Genomic DNA, 26,253 nt, shown 5'->3' with positions numbered 1-26,253 from the left:
AGCATGCAGCGCGAAGCAGCTAGCAACGCAGCACGCAGCGCGCAGCCCCGCAGCGTGCAGCAGTGCAGCGCATAGCCCAGCAGCGCGGCAGCAGCGCGCAGCTCGCAGCAGGAGCGGCAGCGCGCGGTAGCAGGAGGAAGAAGATTAGAGTTGAAAAGATTCAATGGATGAGATGGTTTGCACGAATCTCAAATATTGGAATGTGGGGGAAGAAAAAATCTTCTAAAAGATATATAGGATTCCCGTGCACGGGGGCCGTAGCAACAGCCAACAGACCATAGGAGCAAACCGCAACGGTAAATGAAATCAACCCATTAGTAGGCCCACGCGCTTCTGCGACAGGTGCGATCGCACCGGCGCGAGCGACTGCGATTATTAGCGGTGCTCCACCCTCCTGCTGCTTCCATCTTTTTTTAGAGGAATTATGCTGCTTCTTCGATCCATAGATAGATATCTAAAGCCCACATGTTTGTCGCGTTGACATTTCTTCCTTGGGCCGCTTGGCCCGAACCCGCCTGGGCTTCACGGAGCGGCATATGGGCCGTGAATCATCTTCCTACACCACTACATTGGGCTGAAACACAGGTCTGAGTCCGTACAACATCTAGTGGGTTGCTTCTCCATAAATTGGGCTCAGTGGGACCGGGCATCCGCCCGTTGCACCGGCCTGGCCACTCGCCGAGCCCATTACCATTAGGCTCCTTAGCTCTTCGTTCAATCCCTCCTCTAAAAAAACCCGAATGGTGGTACTTTCCCCTTTCCCCTTGCTACAGTTTCACAAGGGCGAATCGAGGGCAATCTTCGTTCCGGCACCGAATCCGCCGGTCCTCCTCGCCTCCGGTGACCTCGTCGTTGCTGGAGGTTGGGGGGACCTGCAGGATTGGGTGGCCATTGTCCAATTCCAGCTTTCCTAGGTTAGATCTAGGTAGGTTAGGAGTAGCCCTATCCATGTCGGCAGTAAAGCGTGGATCTTTCCTCCTCTGTTGTTTCGTCTCCGGTGAGCGACGCCATGGATGTGGTGAGGTCGGCATGCCTTCCTCGTTCATCGATGGCGGCTTCCCCGTCTCTATGGATGACGACTATAAGAGGTTAGTAAATAAGCTAGGGTTCTTCCCCGCTGACGGAGACGTCGGCACCGTGAAGATTTTGTTCCTCCTTCTCCTTTCTGTTGGTTTGGTATTTGGTAGTGTCGCGAGGTGCTCAGTTTACTCGGGCCTATCTAGCATCGCCGACGGCGGCGTTGTGAGGTTTCGTCTTCTCCTGCTTTTGTGTGAAAGGGCGGGAGATCTTGTCTTACCAATCTATGGAGCCGGGTTGGTTACTTGTCCCACCTCATCTGGTGGTTTACTTCCCCTTCGGGGTTCCTGTTGTTCGGCGAGCTGGGGTCGTTGTCTGAGGCGCCAGACACCCTAGTTCCGGCGATGCGATGGCTACCAGCCATCTCTCCTAGCCTATGCATTCATCGTCTTCAAGGTGCGTTGGTTTTCCGATATGCTGCTCTCGGTGCCTGTCAAAATCCTTTTCCTTCGTCGGTGTGGTGATCGGCTTCATGGATGGCTTCGATCGTCGGCGACGAGGAAGACAGGGGATTCTTGCAAGGACCTGGATGTAATTTCCATTTCTTTTGGGGTTGTCTTTGTAAGATGGGTTGTAAACTATCGGTTTGATAATGAATGATAATCCCGGTTCCTCTCAAAAAAACCCGAATAAAAAACGAAAAAGAAAGGGAGTGTGTATCCCTGGCAGACTGCTCGTCGTGCCTCAAGAAGGCTCAAGACGAGTGCTGCATGTAATAAAACCCAACAACAATTCACAAATCTAATAACCAGTGTAATTTATCATAATCTGATAGTACAATATGGTTCCACATAAACTCTGTTATCTTTTCTATTAATCTCTCTAGAAGTTACAGTTGGAACACGCTGTCAAAATCCCTTTTTATCCTCTGGTCCAGGGTGGTCTGCAATATAATTTCCAAAAGGATACTCATTTTGCCCATCATGCCATGGTTGCCCACAGAGCAAGCAACTGTTCCATGGGAGATGCCTTGCCCAGTTTTGCAAGCCATCCAAATACAGCAGTAAGAACGGCAGGCACAAGCAACCAGCACCTGGGAAAGAGCCGATGCAACCTGAGAGAATTCCACTGCTAGGAGAACATATCAGGTGTTACCACCGGGTTAGGTGTTACCGTGTTACCAACTTTAATTTCACTTAAATTTGTGCACCTAAATTTCAACAAAAATATGAATGGATAGAGAATGTAAGCATCTACCATCATGCAAAAATTGATATGTAACTGAAATTTGTGCTATGAGAAACAAAAAAGAGAAATCAGCCTATGAATAGTAGCGGGTTGCGGGTTTGAGATGAACAGTTGAATCCGCAACTATTTAAGTGCAAGATTCACTTTTTTGTTTCTTCTTGCACAAATTTTTGTTTAACCTCCAACTTTACATGATGGTAGATGCTAGTGCCTAGTGTGTTGTAAAGTTGCTGAGCCAAAATTTTCAAAGGTTGCAAGGCTGTAATACTACTAATCATATCTCCACAGCTAATCCACCAGGGCTCTGGAGAGTTCCAAGGCAAGGGCCAGGCACCCTTCTCTAAAAAATGGGAGAATGTGTAGATCGTGACCAAATCATGCATGCCCTAATGTTAGTTGTTACCTTATCCTATACTCCTATCCTATACTATTCCTAAACCCTGTTCCGGATTCCAGTAGCATGGATCCCAAACCAAGGGCACATGCTCAAAGAGAGAGAATGATGCAACGTACATGATGATTAAACAAATCAAAGTAAGTAGCCCCCTCCATTCACAGTGGTGACGTTCCTAGGCAGTTTTACAGGTCAAAAGGGGCATGTAATTTCTTCTTCTTTTTACTCAGCAAACATGTAGCGTCAGGGTGTGTTTAGTTGGTGAAAAAGTTTGAGTTTTGGTACTATAGCACATTTCGTTGTTACTTGACAAATAATCATGGACTAATTAGGCTTAAAAGATTCATCTTGTGCTAATTAGTTAGACTGTGTAATTACTTATTTTTTTCAACTACATTTAATACTCCATGCATATGTCCAAAGATTAGATGTGACGCGTACTGTAGGAAATTTTTCGGAAACTAAACGGGGCCTTGGATTATCTGTACTGTGCTTGCCACCCGATCGGTCGCGGTAATGCGACAACCATGAAGGGTCAAGAGTCTGCAGGCTCATGTGAACCATACCTTTATTCACTAGCAGTGGGCACCCACCTCTCGCACAACCAACACTGAACCACATCCCAGTGGAGTGAGCTCTCAAACTGTCTCTCACTCATGACCCGCTTGCGGCGCTTGAGTGAGAGACAGTTTGAGAGCGGCGCTTGGAGCATCGGAAAGCGAGGCCATTGCTTCAACGCTGCAGTTGCGATCACAGCACCCTAGCAAGTCATCAGGTTCAAACTCAGATGATGAGGGCGTGTCACAACTGCAAGGAACAAACTTTGCTGTACTCCATACACAATGCAGCTGGTTCCTAGTAGTACGAGAACCAGTAGCTTCAGATAACTTGGCGGTGGCAACGTCACACGGCTTCAGGATTCAGTGTCTCGTAGTAGGATGAAAGAGCCTGTCTCGCTCTTCGCCGTCAGGCTAAAACGGGGAATCTCAAGCCTGTTAGATCTGGCACTGTTGCACACATGGATGCGTCTACCTAACCAAACCCACATGTGGCATACCCGTGGGTGATGCCTGAATGCCTGATGGGCGAGGCAGCAGCACGCAACATGCGCGGCAGGCTTGGGCCTCCTACGTGGCTCCGTCCCCATGTGCAGCCGGGCAATACACGACGCAGGAGAAGAATAGACGATATCTTGCTGAAGGAAATGAGATCAAGGAGAAGTAGTTTCAAAGATCTCACCCCTCCAGATTCTTCTCTCTCTTCCAGTCGTTGCAAAAGAAATGGATTTCAACCAAGGATGGGAGCGCAAGATGAATTCAACCTAGCGGATGAATTGGAGCTGGCATCAGCAATGGTAAATGAAGGCTGAGAATGCTAAACGTCCATAAAACCTCCTCCGTTTTTGCTACTAGATACTCCATCCGTTCTAAATTATTGATCGTTGAGGGGTAGTACCAAGAAGGATATTGGCCGTGTTTGGATCGTGCTAGGATCCTAGCGCACACATTTTTTTAAAAAAAATCTTACATACATGGAGTACTAAATAAAGTCTATTTGCAAAACCTTTTCAGAAATAGGTGTAACTTTTCGCGACGAATCTAATGACAGTAATTAATCAATAATTGGCTACAGTGATACTACAGTAACTATCCTCTAATCACGCGGTCAAAAGTCTTGTTAGATTCTTTAGAGTTCCTAGCGCAAGAGTTCTGGAGTTAATTTTATAAACTGGCTTTGTTTGACACTCTAAAGCATTGGTCAAAATCCATTCTAGGATTTTCCTAAAATGAACCAAACAGGACCAATGCATACCAGTGCGAAGGAAGGGTTTACACAGATAAGCTGTCAGTAGTGCGGATTTCACATGTACAGTAACGCTGATGTTCAGTAAGATGAAAAGAATGGCGCATATTTGAAAAGTTAACACTAAACAGATACTCAAAGACGATATACAAAATTGCTGTTTAGAGGAAGATTACAGGAGGATATGCACAAGCCTATTATACAACTTATTACAATGAAAAGCAGTAAAGTGATCTGCGTATGTACAGTTTGCAGTTTTTTTGCTTCACTGCCTTGCCGGTACTTTGTACACAAGGAAACTGCCGGTTAGAGCTGTGTTACGGAACTTCCAGCGTTAGCACAACTTCTGAATTTGACTCTTCCAAGGCCTTTATGTTTTCCGAAGGACCTGATAAACTCAGTTACTTATTGTTCTCTCTCCATATTATGTTCGGCTTACATTGTTTTCTCTTTGCATTTTGAAGATTTTCCCTGAGTTAGTTTGTTAAGCTGCCAATTCCACTGTTATCTTGTTTTAGTCTTCCTTCTCTGCACAGAAGCACACCATGAACAAATTCAGAAAGTGAAAGGAAAGCAAAAGAGAATCTGAATCCTCATTCATGTCTTGTATTTACGTAGAATGTGGATGTTAGGATAAACAAACATTAAAGTTAGTCCTAATTACATTAGAGTAGAAAACTGACTGTATCAAAGTTCTCAATACATATCCTCTTACTAATATACAGTTAAATTTCCTTATACAGCTAGACCGTGACTTTCATACTCTTTTTTTTTAATAAAAAGTAGAAGTATAGGTTTAATGAAAAGATGTAGGTGCTATCACAGCATAAATGAATAATGCTAATTCCGAGGTAAGGTCATACTTCTATGAATTCATAAGTATTGTTGAATGAACACAAGACAAACAGCCTGCTGAAGTATTGAATGTGCAAGTACTTACAGGATGATTCTGGCTACTATACTTCCGAGCTCCTTCACGGGAGGTGGCATATGGTACTCTAGTTGAGACACGAGAGAGGCGCTGGAGGAACACCTGAATGTGATTGTAAATGCTGCAGGGAAGCAGTAGTATTAGCACCTAGAATCATAATGCAAACACGTGACATTGAAATTCCTTTAGGGCCATTTAAGTACTTGACTATATTACAGCTGGGGTAAGGGTCACTTAAAATTCAGCACAAACTGACAGAAAATAAAAACCATTTTGAAGGACAGTTCTGAGCTCAACTGTAAATTGAGGCTTCTTCATCATTCTGATTGCTCATCTAATATTTTTCTGATCTTACTAAACTGTAGCACTGCATATCGATGTGGGAAGAAAAATACCTGAGCCGGTGCCTATTACATGTTGAAAAGAAGGCAACAAAACCATACAAAATGCTCCGTATTGCACGGAAAATCTGAAAAAAGGGTCAAAGTAAATTATATGATAGTTCAATGTTAGTTTTAGCTATGTCAACAATCTGTTGATACCTGATACAGAAGATCTTTCCAGAGTGACCCCCAGATGCTGTTATCTGATGTAAGTACAGCTGATCTCGGTACAGATCCTGCTTGATATAATGCACTTAATGTTGACCAGCTCTGCCTTAGAACACTGACAATATCAACAAAAAGGTCCACAATGAAACTTGATAGCCCAAGCACTAGTCGAAAAGGTGCAGCTAGTATCTCTCCAAGGAGCCAAATTGCAGGGTACAGAACTGCATTTACTGGCCACAAGGAAACAACAATAGCAAGATATCAGGATCAAAACGTGGAGGGAAAATGAAATAGATGACTTGAGAGGTTAAAGCAACCATACCAATGGTAACAGCAGTACTGAAGACAAACCAAAATGGCCAGATGATCATCTGCATTGTACCAAAAACTACACTCCAAGATGTCTCCAGTGATACCATTACAACTGAACCCAAATATCCTACCGTCTCAGCACAAAGGTTCCACATTGGCAAAGTAAATTCAATAACCTCCATAATAGGTCCCGCAATTGGCTTTGTCAAAACACTAAAAGCAGACTTAACAGAACACACAATTTTTAGAGACCATGTAAAAGCCTGCTGGAAGTTATGCAGGAAAAGCATAGTTCCTAGATACTTAAGTCTTGATATCATTTCCCATGTTTCTATCCAATCAAAGAAAGGGCCAAACAATCTTGATGCAGTTGCCTTCAACATGGGGACATTCTTGTAGAGGTCATAAAATCCTATAAGAACAGTAATCAATGACATCAAGACATATAATGCTCTGGCAAGAGGGCACATCCACGGGCGGTATATCTTGCAAAACACTGGATATGACTGAAGAAATATAACCCATGAAGGAAGGCCATACTCGAGTAATGTTAACAATCTCACATCAGACAGTATAACCTCTTTCAGTCCGAACGGGAGGTCATGATCATCAAAACGGAAGCAGATCAGCACATCCTTATATGTGCTAGGCTCTAACAGAGGCTTAGCACTTTCATTATCACTGCCACATGATGAACATGATGATGACGAATATTTTGGCGAGGTCACAATTTCTGAGTATGATTCTTCAGGCGCACTACTTCCATCATCAAATTTTGCTATTTTTCTTCGCTTGTAAGGCCCAGAGCAAGGAGGTAGCATGTAAGATGAGTCTAAGAAATTTGATGACCCTCTGAATATTTGGACATGCCCAGAATCATCACTATCACTCGGTGAATTCTCACATTCAGGTGTTAAGAAATCATTCTGTGCATCATAGAATACATCACCTATACAGCAAGCATATAAATGGTTAGTACTATAAGCTAAGCAAGGAAGAAGAGAAGGGTTACTATAATATTTTTACCGTTAGAAGAGATGCTGTCCAAATACTCTTGCAGGAGCTGACATTCAAAGTGATTTCCTGAGAACCAAGAAGTGACCAATGATGAAGCCTGCTTGACACTATCAAATTCCCATCTCTTCATAATTTTGGACTCCACAGCCATGGATGTATCGGTCTACAATGATACTAAAAGAAATGAGCTTGTGCCATCACTTTAAATTCATCAATGTCATCCGCAATTGTAGGATTATCAACATTGACAGACCGTACCTGAAGTTCATTTAGATAATTGATGCCACGCACATCAGCCCAGTCTACCTCAAAAATGATAAAACCATATAAAGTTTGATGCAGCTCCCTATTCAGTATGCGAGCATCCTTCAACTTATTTACTTGAAGTTTCTTTTCCCGCATGGCCTCATCGATCAAGGAATACCATCTGGACGATTTATTTCGCAAACGGGGAGCAGATATTGAGCTTGTTGAGAATACAAGCTTTCCATCAGTTTCATCTCTCTTTCTCCTAGTCCTCGAGTTCGCGAAAGGGGAAAGCCTTGACTGGAGCACAAGATAGCAAGAACCACGTTGTTACCACAATGTAGTGAAATTAGAGCAAGAAAGAGAAACTGTAATATGCAAAATGGTGTATAAGCAGTGAAATAATGGACCTTAGTAACCATCAACTGCCAAAGATGAGCAGGTTTTGTATCCTGATCTAGCAGCCATGGGCGGTTGTCAAGCAATATGAGGAACTTCTTGGAATGAGGGCACAGAAATATTGTCAGCTCTGCAAGATATGACTGTAAATCCCTGCATTTAAAACGAAAGAAAAAATTAGTTTATTTATATCTGATGAAGGAAGTTCATGATAGATACAAATCAAAATTTGCTATCATCAAGCAAATCAATCCCAAAATTTTGTGCCAAAGACATATTCTTAGTTTATATGAGCTAAGGACAAACAGTAGCAGATGACAGAAATAAACTTTTTATATAGATGCCAAAGACCAAGAAACTAAACAGATTCAATCATGGAACTGAAACTGAAAAATGCTCCCCACCACAGTTATGCGCCATTTCCTACAACATGCAAACAATAAACATTCTTATGAATAACACAACACTTATTCTCGTTTGCTAATTTTTTTTAGAGGAACTTCTCGTTCGCTAATACTAGCGTCTGATGGGAAAGAACACACCGGACGTTCAACTGTGAACATATCTTGAGCTGCTAATCTTTTTTAGGTTTTATGTCATTTGGTCTATGGACTGCTCAAGTTTAAAGATGGAATAAGGAAGAGAATTCAAATTTTGGGAATACCAATATGCACATAACATACATACTGATCAATCCACAGGAAATAAGTTGATAGGCAACTTAGAAGCCTGGGGAGTTTTTGGTGGGACCACCGAAGAGCGTGCAAATTTTACTACGCGTAGTCCAGCACATTTCGTGGATGAACAAGTCGTGAGAAAGACGAATGGTAAAATAGACGGTCCCAGTGCATGCCATTTTCGACCATCTGTCGCCTCAAGTAGCAATATTCCCAACAGTGGATTTCCTTTCCATATGGCTACCATGTGTCCATGTACTCCCCGTTGTGTACCTCCCGAAACATCTTCAGAAGGGAATACAATACAACTACCGAGAAATTTCAGAATTTGGGTTCCAATTCTTGAGCCTTTGTAATAGTTCCTGTCTGTTTCTCAAAAAAAAAAAAAAAAGTATGCAACTTTCTTCCCAGAGTGGCACAAACAAAGAAGTCACCACTTTGAGGTTTATGCCAGCTTCACGGGCAGAAGAGGTTAACTGAACTTAGAAAAGGAAAAAGAAAAAGAAAAAAGAGGCCCAAATTATGAATTGCACACGCCTATGCCACTTACTGAACATCGCTTTCCAGAACACGTAACATCATCAGCGCAAACAAAACATGCCACTAGATTGTGATGTCAATAATGTTGCAAACCAACGCAATTCGCAAGGACAAAGAACTGGCAGCCAATCGCGCCCCCAGCACCAACCCCTCCCCCGGGAGCCGGCAGTCACATTGCCGTCAAACGAGCATCAACCCCACACGAAATCCCCAGCACAGGAGAGAAATTCCGCGAAACACGTACCCGATTTGCAAGCTGGTGAGCGGGAAGAAATGCCGCTTCTCGCCGCCCCGCACCATCTCGCCGCCGCGGCGTGCTCCTCCGCCCCTGAGAAACTCCAAATTCCCCGCATCAAGCGGCAGATCAGAAGCCGGAGACCCCAAATCCGCACGCGAATCGAGCAAAATCGGGGAGCCTCCCTCCTCCGCTCCTCGTGTACCTGCTCCGAGGTCAGCTCTGTCCTCCCATGGCGTCGCGCTTATCCGCATGCGAAGGTGGTCCGGCTCCACGGCCCGGAGTTAATGCCCGGCGCGCGGGCGGTAGAGACACCGCCTCGCCTCCCCCTTTCTCCACGCGGCACCAAATCGCCAATTATGATCTGCACCCGCAAGGCAACTCTCAAACCCGTACCCGCACCCACGACCCGTGACGGGTGGAAAGCCATGCCCGTACCCGTCACCCGCGTACGGCGAGATCCGCGCGGGTGGGCGCCAGCACTCCCTGCTCGCCTCCTCCGGGGTGTTAATGGGCCATGACCCTAATAGCCTCTTCACAGCCCAATAAAACCCTTAAAAATTTTAGTTCAAAAATACATATGTTTAGAGCCCGGCCCTTTTAGGGCCCGATCCTTAGATTTTCTAGTTCAAAATGTTGGGCCCTTTACCACCCCTACTCCTCCTCGCGACCTTGCCTAGCCTGGGAGCCTGGGGCGGGCGAGCGATGCAGGTTGCAGGGCGCCACTGCCCCACGATGCAGGCCTGCAGGTGCGGTGGGCGACCGGACGCGGGACGGTTGGAGGGCAAGCGAGCGGCGGCGGCTTGAGGGCGGCCGGACGCCGGAGGGCGGGCTGGCGACGGCGGCTTGGAGGAGCTGGAGACAAGGGCGGATCGGCGGAGATAGGGGTTGAGGGAGATGCGGACCGGCGGAGGAGGCCAGCCGGGGGTGAGGACTCGGGGGAGATGCGGATGGGGGCACGGGGCGTCGGGGTTGGGATGGGAGGTGTCATTTTTTTTAAATGCAAAAAAAAAGGATGGGAGGTGTCGGTGGAGTGGGCGGGTGGCGGCGGCTGGAAAAGGCAAGGCGAGGAGGGGAGTAGGGGGTAGAATGAGGCCGTGTTTAGTTCTTTTGCTAATTTTTTTTGAAACGGTATCTTGTTATTTTAGAGTACTAAATAAAGTCTATTTATAAAAATTTTTGCACGGATGGATTGTAAATCGCGAGACGAATCTAACGAGTCTAATTAGTCCATGATTAATCTATAATTAGCAGATGGTTACTGTAGCATCACTGTTTCAAATCATGGATTAAGTAGACTCATTAGATTCGTCTCGCGATTTACAACCTATACGTGCAAAAAGTTTTATAAACAGACTTTATTTAGTACTTCATACATGTGTTCAAAGATTCGATGTGATATTTTTGGATGTAAAGTTTTGTAAACTAAACACAGCCTGTGTGGAAAAACCTGAGCTTGCTTATATATTTGTATACGAGATTCAGATGTCAGTTGTCGCGGGTTCACGGGTAGAGCAGGCACGGGTACAGCTTTTTCAAACCCGTGAAGTTTTACCGGCCGGGTTCAAATACAAATCCGCACCCATACCCGTGGGCATAAACGCATACCCGGATTCTCGCCCTAGCGGGCTTTTACCTGTGAGCACACGTGTAATTTGTACCCGTTGCCATCCATATCGCCAATGGCTACCTAGACCTGTAGGCAGCTCCTCCCGCCACCGCCGATCGGTGGTCTCGTGCTGCAGGGTGGTGACTGGATCGCGGAGAGGCGCGGCGCCCCACGCGGGAGAAGGCGGGCCGCCAGCCAACCAACCAGAGGCGGGCGCGGCATCAGATCCCAACACAAACACACCTTTTTTTTCACTGCAGAAGCTGCACAGGCAGAAGTGTGTGTAGACCTGGACATAATTAACTGTATAACTGAAGACCGAACCGAACTACCCGAAACCGAAACCAAAAATTTCGGTCACAGTTCGGTCTTAACTTTTTACTAACCGAAATAAGTTCGGTTTATTCGGTTCCACCCCTCGAGTAACCGAAATACCCGAAGTAACCGAATTGTACACTATGAGGCCCATTAAGCAGTTGGCCCAACCCACTACCGTGAGAAATGCAAGTATGTGCAGCCTGCACCCACAGGCCGTCAAACAGGTAGCCAAGCTCCTCCCCCTTCTCACTTCTCACGGTCATTGAAGCCCAAGAACGATTTGTGTGATCTAGTTATATCAACTTCGGTCCTTGTAACCCTCTCCTGGTGTTCCAAGTATGTATTTTTTATTTTTATCAAGGGTGTCTTTGTATGAGCTGTAATCACCAAAACCTTGAATGAAAAACTATCCCGGTTTCTCAAAAAAAAAAAGTTATATCAACTTCGGTTAATTCGGTCATGACCGAAAACCGAACCGAATTAATCGAAATTGAACTCCTCGGTCTTCATTATTTTAAGTACCCGATCGGTCCTGATTTTTTGATAACCGAATTTTGCAAATGACCGAAGATCGGTTCGGTCTACCCGAATGCGTGTGTGTGACCTTCAAGTGTGGCCTCGTATCACTGTGCAAGGCTTGTCTGGCTTTGACTCCAAGCCAAGCCTGCACCAAGCTTTGCATGCATGCACACACAGCGCTGGCGAGAACTGGCACTGCACACATGGAGTAGAGAGATGAACTTCTCAGTTCAGTTCAGACTGCTCAACCCAACCAACCCTGCACAAACCCAAGCCATGCATGCATACTGTGACTGCCCAGTGACCTCACATGGGAGCTCTACAAACTGTTGTCAGCTTGTCCCTGATGTGTCGGTGTCGCCCTCCCTCCACCCCATTCTCTTTCACCTGGTGGTTATGGCAGCCCGGGTGCTCTTCAGTTTTTATATTTACTGCACTGGACAATTCAGGACAATAGCGGCAAAATGCTAGTAATGGACTTTGCACTGGGATGGTAACTGGTGAGCAGAGTTGTGACTCTGTCTGAACCCTGAAAAAAATACTTGATCTGGTGGTACAATTCGTGCCTCCTTATTTTTTTCTTCTTCTTCAGATATTGTATATTTGTACAGTGCTGGTACCACTACTGTTTCTCTTTTCAAGTACAAGAGATCAACAAGGGGGCTATCTGATCTGATGCATGTAATACTGTTTTGCTCACATCAATGTGTGAAAGGAACCGCATGATGTCTCCATTGTTTGGATTGTTCTGAAAGGTGACAAATTCAGTAGTTAGCATGTCTTAAAAAATTGATTGTGGATAGCAAACCACTGCTTGTCCCAGATTAAAACCGCAATGATATAATGAAGATATGCACATCCGCAAAAGGGCCCTAAAGAAATGCCTGCAAGTATGGCATCCAATGCCATTGGGTTGACAGGATAGGGGCGGTTAGTTGTAGGCAGTTTGGTCCATATCTTAATCAGTTCAAATCTTGGCCTTATTAGGCACATCGCCCTGTTTCTTAGGGTTGGCATCCACTAACTTGCAAACCACAGCCATACTTTACACAGGAGATGCAGACTAATCTTGTTATTTTGTTTAGGTGATCAGGACATGTTAACCATCTGAACGTGGCAGCAATGCAGGAATACTTAAGACAAATAAAGTTGCAGTTTGAGGAAAAAATACGACAATATGAATACGAGAGGTACATTTTTGGATCTTACTCAAATTAAATTTTCTATAATTCTTGCTGAGAATTGCTATAGAACAACAAATTCTTGCTACAGTACAGTATGACAGGACTTGCTACCAGATGATAGAATTTCTATACAAGCATACGTTTACTTTTATCAGCATCCAAGTGTTCATGATAGAAGAGTTGTGATGGCAGGGGCAGCCGAATGTGTGGTGATCTTTATCCATGGAATTCTAGTATGATTTGCTTCTCTTTTTTTTTTCTTTTCGAGATAAAGACATTTCACATTCAGAGTCATCTGATATTTTCTTGAAAAAGGAGAAGTTTGAGGACCAAGGTTCTCTTCTCTTGACTTCTGTGCCATCCCCTTTGTCATGCAAAATGTGTTTCCGTGTTCCCGTATAATGCACTGCATTCATTGCTTATCAAGTGACATAGGATGCTGATGTTGTCTCGTTGCTAACTTTGGTGCTAGAGCAATTTGGATGGATCTAGCAGTGAAATATTGTGCTTGTCAGCTCATTTATATGCACGGAAGGCCCAAATGGAATATAAATTTTTTTGAGCCAACTTTGTATGGTTTGTAACAATGCATGTGAAATTCTTCTAAAATGTGTGCATTCCAGCTGAAACATTGGATGCCAATGTTCCCCCGTACCGTTAAAGAGCTTTACTGTGGCGTTTTTCAATTAACAAAAGATGAGGGGTGACTTTTTTGTATTCCCTTCATTTGAGGGAAAGAAATCTGCTACATGCAATGTGGTTTTACAAGAGTACAAGGGAGATTCTTTTACTGCCAGGTAAGATCTATCCAGTTTGATCCCATTGATTATAGTTCTTCTAAAGTCTACTGTAGTACGGATCCCTTTGTAGGTTTGCAGTTTCAGAGTCAAATTCATGGACCATATAACCCCTATCATTCATCACTGGAGTATGTAGGATACTTTATCAATTATCATGAAAGATTGTCTGGATTTTCTGTGACGCTTCACTGCACTACAGTATGTGGAGGAGCAGTGCACTTTTGTTCAGTTCATGATCATTAGTTTGAACGAATTAAATGGAATTCTTTGGTACCTGCTAATACTACCGGAACAAAAAGTCAATGGTGTGTATCAATCAACTAAAAAAAAGGGACAATGATTCATTTATTATGAACTGAAAGTACAATATAAAAATCATACCTTGAAAGATCAAAGATACTGCAGCATAAAGCCATAAAGTGACAATGTGCAGCATCATGAAAGCAAAAACCGAGCCATGATGCCTGCTCTCAATTCTCAACCCCATAATATACATACTCTGTTTCCAATGTTCCAAGTAGAAAAATAGTTCAGTGCTTTTCGACGTCAGCTTTTCAAGTACAAAATGAAACAAATTACCAACAGGCTACCAGCAAATCAGCAGCTGACTGTATCCCTTTTTCTGCCAAACCTCCTGCCCAAAGCTTAAATCCAGCAGACAACACAGACACAGCAAATGCTGGGAGACACAGTATCCACCACAAACGATCCGGCCCCACCCCTTTGCGCTCCGCCTTCGTTTTCTAAATCTGATCCCCACCAGGCCACCACGCCTCTTCTCTGGATCTTCTAAATCCAGGCAACCTCCACGCCACGTAACTGTTTTCCTAATACAAGAATACTACCTATTCTAATGCCACAGACACATGCTCTCTCTCTCTCTCTCTCTCTCTCTGATCCCTGCACTTCTCCTTCCTTTGATGATTTTCCTAGTGTTATATTGCAAAGATCCCTTTCGAGGCTTCCCAGTGTGGTGCCTGTCACTTTTTTTTGGGTGAATAGCTTTGCTTGCTCCATTGCTGGGACTACAGTGGCTTGAGAGATAGGATTCTTCTTCATCTTTGTTCACAGGCAGCTGTTTGCTTTGAGCTTTTGGACTTCAGTAATTGCTGCCACTCGCACAGCCCAACTTTCGGCATCGAGATCCAAGAAAGATCAAGGGCAAAAGTCTTGGGCCGCAATCATTAGCATCTAGCTGCATTGCAGAGATTCTCTACTTGGCTGTTGGCTTACTCCTCCAATTCTACTCTTCCCTGTTATCTCACACCTTCAGCTCTCCTCATTCATAGCTGTTCTTGCTCTGGCATTGGGACAAGTCAAGAACAAATTCAGGAAGCAGGAGATTCTTCTCAAGGTACCTATTCAAAAAATTCTCTTGTTCATGTTTCTTGCACTTGAGACGGAATCCTCTTCTTGATGCTTCCTACAATCTTTTCCTTTTTTTTACCTGCAGAGGTTACATTGGAAAAGGAGATTGAGAGGCAAGAGAAGGCGAAGATGCAATAATCATAAGGTATTGGGGAAGTTTGTTGACGTTCTTGCCTGTAAAGATTCCATTTCACGCACCCGATTTGCTGTCTTCCAGCCCTGCAGAAGTGCAGGCTAATCATGCAAAAGTGAAGGAATAGATTCCTTCTGCTGTCATCCTGTTCATTCTTTTCTTGCTCTGAGCCGTTTCAGATTCCATCTACACAGTTATGCTGATAACAGGCACTTTTTTGCAGTTCCATTGGGAAGAAAAAGCAGATGAAGATGTTCAATAGGCTTCTTCTCTGATCAGCAATCAGCTTGTCTGAACTCTGAAGAACAGCTCTTGTTTTCCTTTGCATGGAGAGCGAAGCCATGGGAGGCCATGTGAATGTGATGGTGCCATTGGAGAGCTTGAGCTTGGAGCTCCCGAATGGGGAAATCTTAGTGGGCTACGACAAGGACATATCAGATCTGCAAGGTTGGAGCAGCATCAATTTACTTACTGTGAGTTGCCTGTAAAGTGATGGTGACTTTGCATCGAGACCTGATGGAGTTATCTCAATCCAATGTTGTTTCAGAGGAGATTTCAGTTCTACGATCAAGGCAGCGACATCTTGACCGGAGAAGACGGGAGGCACTCGACAAGCTCATTGACCTGAAAGGTACAGTCTTCAATTCTAGATAGCAGTTCTTGGTGCTTGAATTTCCAAAGATCTGAGCGCAGAGCTTGGCCAAAATTAGGAAGTATTAGAGTCTTCTGCCGGGTACGGCCATTTGTCCAAATGAACAATTTGAAGACCAAATCATCAGTTAATGTAGAACAAGAGAAGATTGCAGTCAAGTCAGTGGGGATCAAAAAAGAGTTCAGCGTTGATAGGGTTTTTGATCAGGAGTCAACACAGGGTAATCTTTCACTCACTTGTCAATTTTTCTTTTCAGCAGTATGATTCATTTTAGTGTGGTCCATGCAGAGGATGTTTTCCAAGAAGTAAAACCAATCCTCAGATCTGCACTTGACGGGCACAATGTCTGCATTCTCGCTTATGGCCAGACTGGGACAGGAAAAACCTACACAATGGTTGGTTGGTGCACGTTCTGAATAGATTTGAGCTAAATTTATGGCACATCTGTGTTCCACTCACCTTTTCCCGGAAGTTCTGATAAAAGAAGGTATAACTGATTGCAGGAAGGAACTGATGGTAAGCTCGGTATTGTTCCTCGAGCTATTCAAGAACTGTTTTCTCATGCTTCAGAAGACAGTTCATCCACATACTCTTTCTCCATAAGCATGCTTGAGGTCTACTTGGGAAGTCTCAGGGACTTGTTGGCACCAAGGCAGCCTCTATTCAGGCCATCAGAATGTAGCACAGCATGGTAAGACTATATGTTCACATTTAAACTATGAAGAAAGATTACCAATTCTCAATCCGGAAATGTCGATGTTCAATTTCTTTCTATGCTTCAGTAATCTCAGCATTCTGGCAACTAAAACCGGTGCTGTGGAAGTTGAGGGGCTGACCGATGTCTCAATACCGGACCTGAAGAAAGCCAACCAGTGGTACTGCAGAGGACGGCGTGCCCGATCAACATCTTGGACAAATGTCAATGACGTCTCGAGCCGGTCGCACTGGTGGGTTGACAATCTGTTTCAACCACAAACTTTCATTTACAGCCGTATGGTAATTTGAACAGTACCCAATTTTATGTGCCTTAGCTCTGTCTACGTGTAGCTTGGCAAGGATTACCATAAGAAGGCATGGAGCCACTGAAGAAGTCAGCAAGCTCTGGCTCATCGATCTTGGAGGTAGCGAGCGGTTGCTGAAGACTGGTGCATCTGGGTTGACAATGGATGAGGGAAAGGCCATAAACCTCTCCCTATCAGCACTTGGAGATGTTATTGCTGCACTAAGGAGAAAGAGAAGTCATGTTCCTTACAGGTAACAGCTGACTTATTCAGTTAACTTAGCATATAAATTTCGAATAGTGTGCTAGGGGTAAAAAGAGTAACATTTCAGTTACTAATTAGTGCTTATGTTCATACTGGCCCTTTTTTTTTACTCCTGCAGAAACAGCAAGCTTACACAGATTCTCAGTGATTCACTTGGTACGCAACATCCGTTATATCAGTTTGGATCTTTTTTTTTTACGAAAACAATATAACCTGCCAACATGATAATTTGAAATTAATCTTATTCTAAATAACAGGTGATGGTTCAAAAGTTCTAATGGTGGTGCACATCAGCCCTTCTGAGGATGATGTTGGCGAGACAGTCTGTTCCCTGAGCTTTGCAAAACGAGCAAGATCAATTGAGTCAAATAGAGACATTCCAGAAGTAAGTATACAAATGGAACTAAAAATTGTTACCATATTTGCAAGAGTTTCATTATATTTGAACCAAGAAATAGTTTAGGGGATTATCTGGACTTTGATGATACTTGGGGCGAGTAATCTGGACTTTTTCCTAATTTAAAGATTGTGCCTTTCCGTGATGTAGGATCTGAAAATGCTTAAGCAGAAGCAAATCGCAGAGCTTGACAAGGTAGTATGTGATGCCGATGAAGAGCAAAAGTATCTCAATGAACAAATAAGTAGAGCAGAGATCACTCTTGAAGAGAAGAAGAAGCTCAATTCATCTATTTGCCAGGTTCTCAGTGATGAGAAGGGGTCACCAAGAAGCACTCTAGTGATAGGTCACACTGATGCCACAGAGAGCCCACACCCAACTGAGAAGGCAAAGATCAGGGTTTCCCATGGCTCAGTACCCCACTTCATGTCATCGACAGTGTCTAGCCGGCAAAGACATAGCGCGGGAAGCAATTCTGTCAGTAATCCGAGGCTGGCAAAGTCAGTGAATAGATATCAAGCTGAGCTGAGTGGGAGCCAGTCATTCAGCTACTCCAGCTGCAAGAATGCAGCCAAGGCTAGGTCAGTAGCATTCTCAACCAGTGTGCCTAAGATGAAGTGTTTGCCAGTGAAGTCGTCTGATCTGATCAACATAAGCAGTAATAGCATGGACTCGACAGCTGCATCAGCACCGCAGCGGAGGGGAAGCTTCGTCTCCCGGCCGGTTCAAAGAGCACCCTTACATCAGCACAGGAGAAGGATGTCTAGCCTAACGTAGCCATACATTAATACCGATTAAAAAGCTCTGATTTTAGTTTGTTTTAGTGGTGAAAAGATTCTGAAGGTTGTTTGTGGTTTTGTGGGTGTTTGATGGTATGTTTGTTAACTTCATAGTCCTTGACTGTTGTAACTATCTTAGGCCCTTCGTCTGTTGTTTTTGGTTTGACACAGAAGGGCAAAAGGATGTGAGGGATATTGGTAAATGGAAATAGAATTGTAATTAGTGCTTATGCTTTTGGTTGTGATGGTTTCAAAATTTTTGAAAACAAAAAGAAACACCCTACAGTATCATAACAATAACATTTTGGTTCCGATGCACAGCAAGTATTTTCCGTTCCGTTATCATTTTTGTGGTTTTTCATCCACAGAAAAGTATTTATATATAATGTATTTTGTACAACAATCCAAAGATTATAGGAGATAAATTTAAAATTAACGCTAAAAAATAGTAATTTCTAAAAGTTACTGTGCTGAGAGCTAGAAAGCACCTGCCATCATTGCAGTAAATTAGACAAGACACTTCTTAAGTTCTTTGTAGGAAGAATCATTTCATAAGTTCATACACATGCTTGAACTTTTTTTCCTACAATGATCCGGCTTATCATGTCCAAAAACATACTCAACCTAGTAGAAACATGGGTGCTAAAAAAATTATTAAGCAGCAACTTATTGTTCAACAATTGTTATTGGTCGGAAGAAATATTTAAACATGATAATAGATCAAAATGTAGGTACTATGTCACAAATAAACAAACGAGTCATCCAAATAGACGGTCAACCACCGTGCATGATCCGAAGAAAAGGGCATTCAACGTAGCTACAGCTTGCCCATGTGAATTAAAGCATAAGGACGCCGATGGACCCCTACTTGCTTCTGTGATCCAGTAAATTATTACTAACAGGACAAGTAATGTTCAGCGCCATAAAAACAAAAGAACGTGCTGCTTGTCCTGGGATTCAGACTTGTCACCCGGAAACAACTTCAGAGTGTCCGTTGTTCAATCTGTTTGCGGTGCCAAAGTTACCAACCCTTCAGTTAAATATTTAACCATGGCCCGGTAGAAGAAATAAGCTGCCTGCATACCTTGGTATGTTCTGATCTCCTCGCACCTGTAAATTGCAACTCCATCCGTGGAACTGCAGCCAGGAAACCAAGAAATCAATGAACGAGTGCTGTATTAAACTTTGAATGTTTTTTTCTTTATTTATTTTTAAGAAAACTATACTGAATCGTGCATTGTTTTTTCTATGAAACAGGCTGCAGTGACAATTGAAAAGAAAGGGAAACCAGGGCGAACTCGAGTTCCTATGAGGAATCTCACTGAAAATGTTCCAACACAGGGATGGACTGTAGTGGAAGTCCCATAGCCATAGGAATCTTTTTCTTTGACACATGAACAAGCAAGTAGCCGACATCCTTTGCTTTTTGCATCAGGTCACCACACTGACAAGTCATCCATGGGACCATGAGTGACCTACGTCTCTGATCTTTGAAAAAACCATGGGAGTGAAAGCTGAAACATCAATCCCAAGTTTCAGGTGCCGCCACAACATTCTGAACATTCAGAGAAACTAAACAGTGCAGGACACCGCCTCAAATCACCAGAGCGCGAGCCACAGAGGCACAGAGCCAGTGGCCAACTGGCTTGCAATTGGAATATGGCTCTTCCGATGGAATTTGGAATAGGATGCAAATGCAAGAAAATCCTAGGCAGTGCCTTGATCCTCATGGCAGACCTGACCTCTATTTCGCTGTACCCCGTGCCCTCTCCCAAATCCAGAGCAACCCTCACGTCAAGGCGAACGGAGCTGAGCGCGGAGCCAGGGGTGCGAGCAGAGCACAGCCACGAAAAAGAAACACAAGATCGCGACGCGATGTCTCGGGATCGGGCACCAGGGGTGGCCAACTGGCCATGGCCGTGCACGCGCCCATCCATCTCTGCCTCGAGGTGGAGCGCCGCGGCGAGCATCAAGGAAAGAATGGGAAAAGTGGAAAACCCAAGAGTTCGGCAGAATCTGGAGCGCCTCACCTGCAATCCGCGTAAGATCCTCCAGGCCCCCGCCTCCTCCGGCTCCGGCGATCGCCGCCGGCGAGGTGGCGCGGGGTAATTTGCCCGCCGGGGCTTCGGATCATACGAGGGCGCAGCGCACGCGCCCCCCACAGCCAGCTGGGCCCCCCGCGAACGCCGCCCCCACCAGCCACTGGCGCGTGGGCCCGCGCTTGCCTACCTGGCGAAACCTGGCCCATGGGTCCCACTGAACCGACCCGCTGCCGGCTGCCCGGTGGGTCCAACCGGCCACGGCACGCGCGGGCCTGGGACCACCACGTGTTCCCCTCCCCCCGCGGCGGCGGCCACTACCACCCCGTCCCACTGGCACGTGGGCCACCCCGCCGCTTCCGGATTTTAACCATACCACTTTTCAAAAAACTCCGAACAGAGAAAAAAAATCGAAATCCCGTTCGAATCAAACCTCCGCTCCGCCTCCTCCGGCCTCGCCGTGGCGCGCCACCCACCACCCGCCCGGCCCCCGCCCCGCCGAGATTCCCTCCGGTTCCCGCTACCCCAGCCCGAATCTCCGTGGCCGCACCCCCAGATTTCCTCCGCGGCGCCGCCTGTCGTCAATTCCGGCGGCCTAGCGGGTCCGTCGCTATTCCTCGTAGTACAGGACTCGTGGTGGGTCGGGCCTTTTTTTTTTGTCCCCCCGGCCTAGCGGGTTGCGGCGGCGGCGTCGCTTGGAGGCGAAGGCAAGCGAGGGCGGAATCGGGTGCGGCTAGGGGGGCTGTGTCGGGCGGTGGTGGTAGGCGATTGCTAGGGTTGGGGGTGATTGGTGGGGCTGCGGCCTGCGGGGAGGGAGGCGGGATGGTGGGGCTCGTGGCCGCGGCGGGGGTGGCGCTGGGCGACCCGCCGGCGGACTACGCCTCCATCGCGGCGGTGGGGCTGTTCGTGGCGCTCATGTGCGTCTGCATCATCGTGGGGCACCTCCTCGAGGAGAACCGCTGGGTGAACGAGTCCATCACCGCGCTCTTCATCGTGAGTAGTCGAGCTCGACCCCTGCCTCCGTGCGGTTTTTGTGGGGAATTCAGGTTGATTGTGTGTTGTGTGCCCTGTTCGTGGATTGCAGGGGCTCGGGACGGGAGCGGTCATCCTCTTTGCGTCGAGCGGGAAGCACTCGCGCGTGCTGGTGTTCAGCGAGGATCTCTTCTTCATATACCTGCTGCCCCCGATCATATTTAATGCAGGGCATGTTTTCTGTGCAATTGATGCTAAGTACTAGTTTTGTGGTGCTATTGTTTATTGTTGGAATAGTTCAATATTTTTTTTCTTGCAACAAAATAAAAGAAAGAAAGAAGAGCCTGGCAACGGGAAGTTGAGTTGCACGACATATTGGTGGTTACAAAAACTGTTGCAGTTAAATTGTTGTTGAAGAGCGTTGTTGTTGCCATGCCTGCTTGGAATTGTTGCCCCCCTCCCCCCTTTCCATCCTATTAACACGCAGATAATGATTACATCCATTTGGTTCTCTATAATTTTAGGACCTGTTTGGGTAGAGTTTTTTTTTAGTTTGGATCTTTGCTTGAACTAAAAATCCAAAAATGATCCCCTCATTTAAACATTTCAATAGCTAAGCAACTATGGTTCTATTGAACAAATTCAACAAATCAGCAATTGTTTTACTGAATATTTGACGTTGAGCCTGGTGTTGTATTCTGTAAAATTTACTGTATACCTGGGACTAAAAAGTAAGAACCTAGGTTCACAATTCTTCTTTCTTTTTTCTTTTCCTTAACCAGGTTCCAAGTAAAGAAGAAGCAGTTCTTCCGTAATTTCATTACTATTACACTATTTGGTGCAGTTGGGACCTTGATCTCTTTCACTGTAATATCTCTTGGTAGGTTTGCTACCACATTTCATTTCTACAATGTATGTCAGTTTCTATCTGCCTCACTCGCTTGTTTGTTCACAGGTGCTCTAGGACTAATATCAAGGCTTGATATTGGTGCACTCGAGCTTGGAGACTATCTTGGTCAGTTTTTTATCCAAAGTATGGGCACTTCTGTTGCCTTATATTGTTCTTGCTTTTCTGACTGGTATATCTGAAATTTCAGCACTTGGGGCAATATTCTCGGCAACAGACTCTGTATGCACGTTGCAGGTGTTAAGCCAGGATGAGACACCCTTCTTGTACAGTTTAGTGTTTGGTGAAGGTGTTGTCAATGATGCGACATCAGTTGTGCTGTTCAATGCAATCCAGAACTTCGATCTTGGCGATATCAGTACCGCCAAACTACTACAATTTATTGGCAACTTCCTTTATTTGTTCAGCACCAGCACCATTCTTGGAGTAGCCGTAAGTTGTTTCCTGCTCCTGCCTTTATCTTTGCTGAAACTTTCTTTACACTAAGTATGTTATGACTGCAGGCTGGACTTCTCAGTGCTTATATCATCAAGAAGCTGTACTTTGGCAGGTTGATACTTGACACAACAAATGTTTTGCTTACTTAAAATTGATGGGAGTACCACAACTTATTCCTCTGATTTGACATGTACCCCAGGCATTCGACAGATCGTGAAGTTTCCATTATGATGCTAATGGCTTACTTGTCATATATGTTAGCTGAAGTGAGCAACCTGTACTATTAACCCACTGTAGATATTACATTTTTTTTGAAGAAAACAGCTAAATTCAGCCTTAATTGTTATTAATCGGTTGCTTTGTGTGGCAGTTGCTTGATTTGAGTGGAATCCTCACAGTGTTCTTCTGTGGTATCGTAATGTCACACTATACCTGGCATAATGTAACAGAAAGTTCCAGGGTCACAACCAAGTAAGTAGCATCATTGTTTCCCTATGTGGACATTTGTGTTTGAGTTTGATTGACTTGGATGTTTTGGACTTGTATTGTTCACTATGCTTTATGCTTTTACTAATGTACATTTGGATGGACAACAGGCATGCCTTTGCGACGTTATCATTTATCGCTGAGACTTTTCTATTTCTCTATGTTGGCATGGATGCATTGGATATAGAGAAGTGGAAGATTGTCGGTCAAACTTACAGGTATGCTCTCGTCTCTTTCTCTCTCCATTGCTCAGGTAGAATATTATTTCAAACTTGTCACATTTTCTGTCATGTGCAGCCCAGTAAAGTCTGTTGCTTTGAGCTCCACCATTTTAGCCTTGGTGTTGGTTGCAAGAGCTGCTTTTGTTTTCCCACTATCCCTTCTATCAAATTTGACCAAAAAAACTCAAGAAGGAAAGATATCTTTTAAGCAACAAGTGAGTCTTTAACTGAGCAACATTGTAGACTTCTTTTGTCCTCCTCTTATGTTCCTTAATCTTTACATGATATTGGTCGTTCAGGTAATTGTTTGGTGGGCGGGTCTCATGAGAGGTGCCGTGTCCATTGCGTTGGCTTACAATAAGGTAAAATTTTGTGTTTGATCTATTTGATTGACATGGAAATTCATGTCTGCTTTGATATAGTCATGAAGTTTTACCAGTTTTGATTTGGTATGACAACTAATGCATACCATTTGTTAGATCATTATTATGCTGTGGCACTGTAATTGGTTGGCTTAACTAGGACTCTGTACCAACAAACAAACAATCAAACGTTGCATTAATGCAAGCCATATCTTCTTTTAGAAAAAAACTAGGACTGGGACCGTTGAACTAGTCTTCTTTTGGAAAACTGCCGTGGACATCATAGGCTAGTATATTTTCACACTGAAACTTCTATCTGAGTATGAAAATAGAAGTTAGAACTTGAGAACTTGAATATAGTTGCTATTTATCATTGATTAACATCAGCACAGTAGTTATTTTTGCACAACCATTTATGAGCCAAAACATGCTATACAAGCATGTCTATGTCCATAGAATTTACATGTGGTTACTACACTTTATAGCTGTCATTGTTCTACTGAAAGATAATTCTTTCAAAAAAAATTGAAATCTTTATTTATCCATTAACTCTTTCATATATGTCGAGCTCCAATTCATTCCCAGGTCATGTGCGCGTTTCTTACAAGTCACATGCAGGTGTCTAGGGGTCTTGTTTGTAAATTAAGTTTCTGTCTGAAAGATTGGTTTTCTTTGCTTTTCTTGTTTATATTCCTGATTAAAAAGCCTGGGACGTTAATGGTTTATTTGTCTGCCAATTCATGCTTTGATCCAACCAGTGGTTTTCTAATTTGCAGTTCACAAGATCAGGCCATACTCAGCAACCTAGCAATGCAATCATGATCACCAGCACAATAACCGTTGTTCTTTTCAGCACCATTGTAAGTTTTTTTCTCAATCTCCAATGCCCACAGGTTACTACAAACACATAGTATAACATGCTAGACTGTTTCAAGCTGATATAACATGCCCACAGGTTACTACAAGCACAAGAACATGAACATTCCGAAATTTTATTCCTAACCTGGTTCTGAGCAATTTTTTTCTGATCATGCAGGTCTTTGGGCTACTGACCAAGCCACTTATCAGGCTCTTGATTCCTCCAAGGCACCTCTCCAGGGAACCAAGCGCTCTTTCCGAACCATCCAGCCCAAAGTCCTTCCTCGAGCATCTGGCTGCAAACAGCCCTGGTCATCCAGATCTTGAGAACGGCATAAGCCTCCGCCGCCCAACAAGCCTCCGCCTGCTCCTCGCGAGCCCATCACGGTCCGTCCACCATTACTGGCGCAAGTTTGACGACGGCTTCATGCGGCCTGTGTTTGGCGGCCGCGGCTTCGTCCCCTTCGTCCCTGGCTCGCCAACTGAGAGCAGCGTGCCGCTACTTGCTGGAAACGAGAACTGAAACCAGCACCAGCACGGCAAGACGGCGAAATTCAGCAAAACTTTTGTAAATTAGCTTGGTTTAGTATTTTTGGTGTAAATTTGAGGTGGTAGATTTACGTACACGCTGATGTAGGCTAGTTGCCTGGCTGTACATATCAGTACACGTTCTTATTTAATTTGTATTTATATATTACGTATATTAGATTAAAAAAAATAGAGCCTCCAATTTTGCAAATAAGAACATCTCCAAGAGCTCTTGTATCTTGAGTAAGTTGGCTAAATAAGAAAATAAAGACAAAAAAAAACTCATCTAACAGCTCTTGTATCGCGTCTTCTATCTCGTCTTGTATCCAAAGGGCACCGCGAGGCAAAAATGCAAGTCCATCTGCTCTTGTATCCCATCCCGTGGCCCCACCACACCTCCCGCCAACACCTAGCCCGCCGGCTCCGCCTCGCCCCCGCCTCGCGCTTCCCCGCCGGCGACCTCGCCCGCCGCCTCCGCCTCGCGCTCCTCGGGTCCACGGCAGTGGTGATGCTGCGAGCGGCGCCGGGCGCTGCGACGGCCAGCGCGAGCGCCTTGATTGACACTACACACAACACCTGAATATTTACGACCAATCCACATCATACGATTCAGAGACAGGATATTTGGGGATCAAGATTCAGAAACATCATATTCCATCACGATTCAAAGGCTACACCCTAGGACATGCAGCTAGAACCTGAATCCATGTCTACATACAGATCCGTAGCACCAACAGAGGAGCAGAAATTTGGATTTGTACTTGGGAAACAACGGAGCCGAGGTCGCCACGGGTAAACTGCACGGAGGCTGCAGAAAGTCAATGGGGCCGCAGCGAAACAACTGGAGATGAAGGCAGGGCTTGCCGGCGTCGCCCCCTTGGACCTTGCGCTGGCGTCGCCTGCGAAGGACGGAGAGGACGGCCAGCGCGAGCAGCGCCGGGCGCTGCGACGGCCGGCGGCGGAGCGGTGGTCCTGCGGGGAGGCCATGGCTGCTGGATGGATCGAGGAGGTGGGGAAGAAGATAAGAAAATACATATGATATGTGGGG

The 26,253-nt window shown here is 44.9% G+C and overlaps 3 protein-coding genes and 3 long non-coding RNA genes across 8 annotated transcripts; 2 read left to right on the top strand and 4 right to left on the bottom strand.

The window, feature by feature from the left end:
* Positions 1 to 4,552: 4,552 nt before the first annotated feature.
* LOC120645160 lies at positions 4,553 to 9,802 on the bottom strand. 2 transcript variants are annotated; one of them, XM_039921926.1, is made up of 10 exons: positions 9,576 to 9,800; positions 9,380 to 9,463; positions 7,930 to 8,071; positions 7,532 to 7,819; positions 7,283 to 7,436; positions 6,267 to 7,205; positions 5,936 to 6,174; positions 5,789 to 5,862; positions 5,403 to 5,514; positions 4,553 to 4,990 (listed from the first exon to the last, which is right to left on the bottom strand). In XM_039921926.1, the coding sequence occupies exons 2-10, from the start codon at positions 9,433 to 9,435 to the stop codon at positions 4,967 to 4,969; spliced, it is 2,028 nt and encodes a 675-aa protein (XP_039777860.1). In that variant the 5' UTR covers positions 9,436 to 9,463; positions 9,576 to 9,800; the 3' UTR covers positions 4,553 to 4,966. The 2 variants fall into 2 exon arrangements, with proteins under 2 accessions (XP_039777860.1, XP_039777859.1); XM_039921925.1 differs by having other exon boundaries at positions 9,380 to 9,802.
* Positions 9,803 to 13,199: 3,397 nt separating this feature from the next.
* Positions 13,200 to 18,624, top strand: LOC120645157 (kinesin-like protein KIN-14O). 2 transcript variants are annotated; one of them, XM_039921922.1, is made up of 12 exons: positions 13,200 to 15,154; positions 15,254 to 15,313; positions 15,525 to 15,748; positions 15,849 to 15,932; positions 16,012 to 16,173; positions 16,242 to 16,348; positions 16,457 to 16,644; positions 16,736 to 16,900; positions 17,001 to 17,207; positions 17,337 to 17,374; positions 17,476 to 17,603; positions 17,766 to 18,624. In XM_039921922.1, exons 3-12 carry the CDS (start codon positions 15,628 to 15,630, stop codon positions 18,390 to 18,392), a joined length of 1,827 nt encoding a protein of 608 aa, XP_039777856.1. In that variant the 5' UTR covers positions 13,200 to 15,154; positions 15,254 to 15,313; positions 15,525 to 15,627; the 3' UTR covers positions 18,393 to 18,624. The 2 variants fall into 2 exon arrangements, with proteins under 2 accessions (XP_039777856.1, XP_039777857.1); XM_039921923.1 differs by lacking the exons at positions 13,200 to 15,154; positions 15,254 to 15,313; positions 16,012 to 16,173 and having other exon boundaries at positions 15,593 to 15,748.
* LOC120645158 lies at positions 15,342 to 17,306 on the bottom strand. The gene is made up of 3 exons (XR_005664159.1): positions 17,016 to 17,306; positions 16,413 to 16,913; positions 15,342 to 16,338 (listed from the first exon to the last, which is right to left on the bottom strand). It is a non-coding gene; the product is annotated as an uncharacterized LOC120645158 (long non-coding RNA).
* A 395-nt stretch (positions 18,625 to 19,019) lies between the features above and the next one.
* Positions 19,020 to 20,573, bottom strand: LOC120645159. The gene is made up of 3 exons (XR_005664160.1): positions 20,425 to 20,573; positions 19,479 to 19,531; positions 19,020 to 19,397 (listed from the first exon to the last, which is right to left on the bottom strand). It is a non-coding gene; the product is annotated as an uncharacterized LOC120645159 (long non-coding RNA).
* A 281-nt stretch (positions 20,574 to 20,854) lies between these two features.
* LOC120645155 (sodium/hydrogen exchanger 2-like) lies at positions 20,855 to 25,452 on the top strand. Its single transcript, XM_039921921.1, has 13 exons — positions 20,855 to 21,426; positions 21,518 to 21,636; positions 22,188 to 22,285; positions 22,361 to 22,420; positions 22,503 to 22,744; positions 22,816 to 22,862; positions 22,950 to 23,016; positions 23,121 to 23,221; positions 23,347 to 23,454; positions 23,534 to 23,672; positions 23,757 to 23,819; positions 24,596 to 24,679; positions 24,856 to 25,452. The coding sequence occupies exons 1-13, from the start codon at positions 21,256 to 21,258 to the stop codon at positions 25,198 to 25,200; spliced, it is 1,644 nt and encodes a 547-aa protein (XP_039777855.1). The 5' UTR covers positions 20,855 to 21,255; the 3' UTR covers positions 25,201 to 25,452.
* LOC120645156 lies at positions 25,350 to 26,244 on the bottom strand. The gene is made up of 2 exons (XR_005664158.1): positions 25,967 to 26,244; positions 25,350 to 25,781 (listed from the first exon to the last, which is right to left on the bottom strand). It is a non-coding gene; the product is annotated as an uncharacterized LOC120645156 (long non-coding RNA).
* Positions 26,245 to 26,253: the final 9 nt, after the last annotated feature.

This window comes from Panicum virgatum, chromosome 8K (assembly GCF_016808335.1).
Source record: "Panicum virgatum strain AP13 chromosome 8K, P.virgatum_v5, whole genome shotgun sequence".
Lineage (NCBI taxonomy): Eukaryota > Viridiplantae > Streptophyta > Magnoliopsida > Poales > Poaceae > Panicum > Panicum virgatum.
The sequence above is the reverse complement of the archived record's forward strand: the minus strand, read 5'-3'. Positions and strand labels throughout refer to the sequence as shown.

Bases quoted from the DNA above. Each gene is read 5' to 3' on its own strand.
- LOC120645155 (XM_039921921.1), top strand. From the start codon at position 21,256: ATGGTGGGGCTCGTGGCCGCGGCGGGGGTGGCGCTGGGCGACCCGCCG. The intron at 23,222-23,346 runs GTAAGTAGCATC...GATGGACAACAG, and splicing joins AGTTCCAGGGTCACAACCAA to GCATGCCTTTGCGACGTTAT. The intron at 23,820-24,595 runs GTAAAATTTTGT...TCTAATTTGCAG, and splicing joins TTGCGTTGGCTTACAATAAG to TTCACAAGATCAGGCCATAC.
- LOC120645157 (XM_039921922.1), top strand. From the start codon at position 15,628: ATGGAGAGCGAAGCCATGGGAGGCCATGTGAATGTGATGGTGCCATTG. The intron at 15,749-15,848 runs GTTGGAGCAGCA...ATGTTGTTTCAG, and splicing joins GGACATATCAGATCTGCAAG to AGGAGATTTCAGTTCTACGA. The intron at 17,375-17,475 runs GTACGCAACATC...TCTAAATAACAG, and splicing joins GATTCTCAGTGATTCACTTG to GTGATGGTTCAAAAGTTCTA.
- LOC120645160 (XM_039921925.1), bottom strand. From the start codon at position 9,624: ATGCGGATAAGCGCGACGCCATGGGAGGACAGAGCTGACCTCGGAGCA. The intron at 7,206-7,282 runs GTAAAAATATTA...CTTGCTGTATAG, and splicing joins GGACAGCATCTCTTCTAACG to GTGATGTATTCTATGATGCA. The intron at 4,991-5,402 runs GTAAGTACTTGC...GCTTCTGTGCAG, and splicing joins ATAGTAGCCAGAATCATCCT to AGAAGGAAGACTAAAACAAG.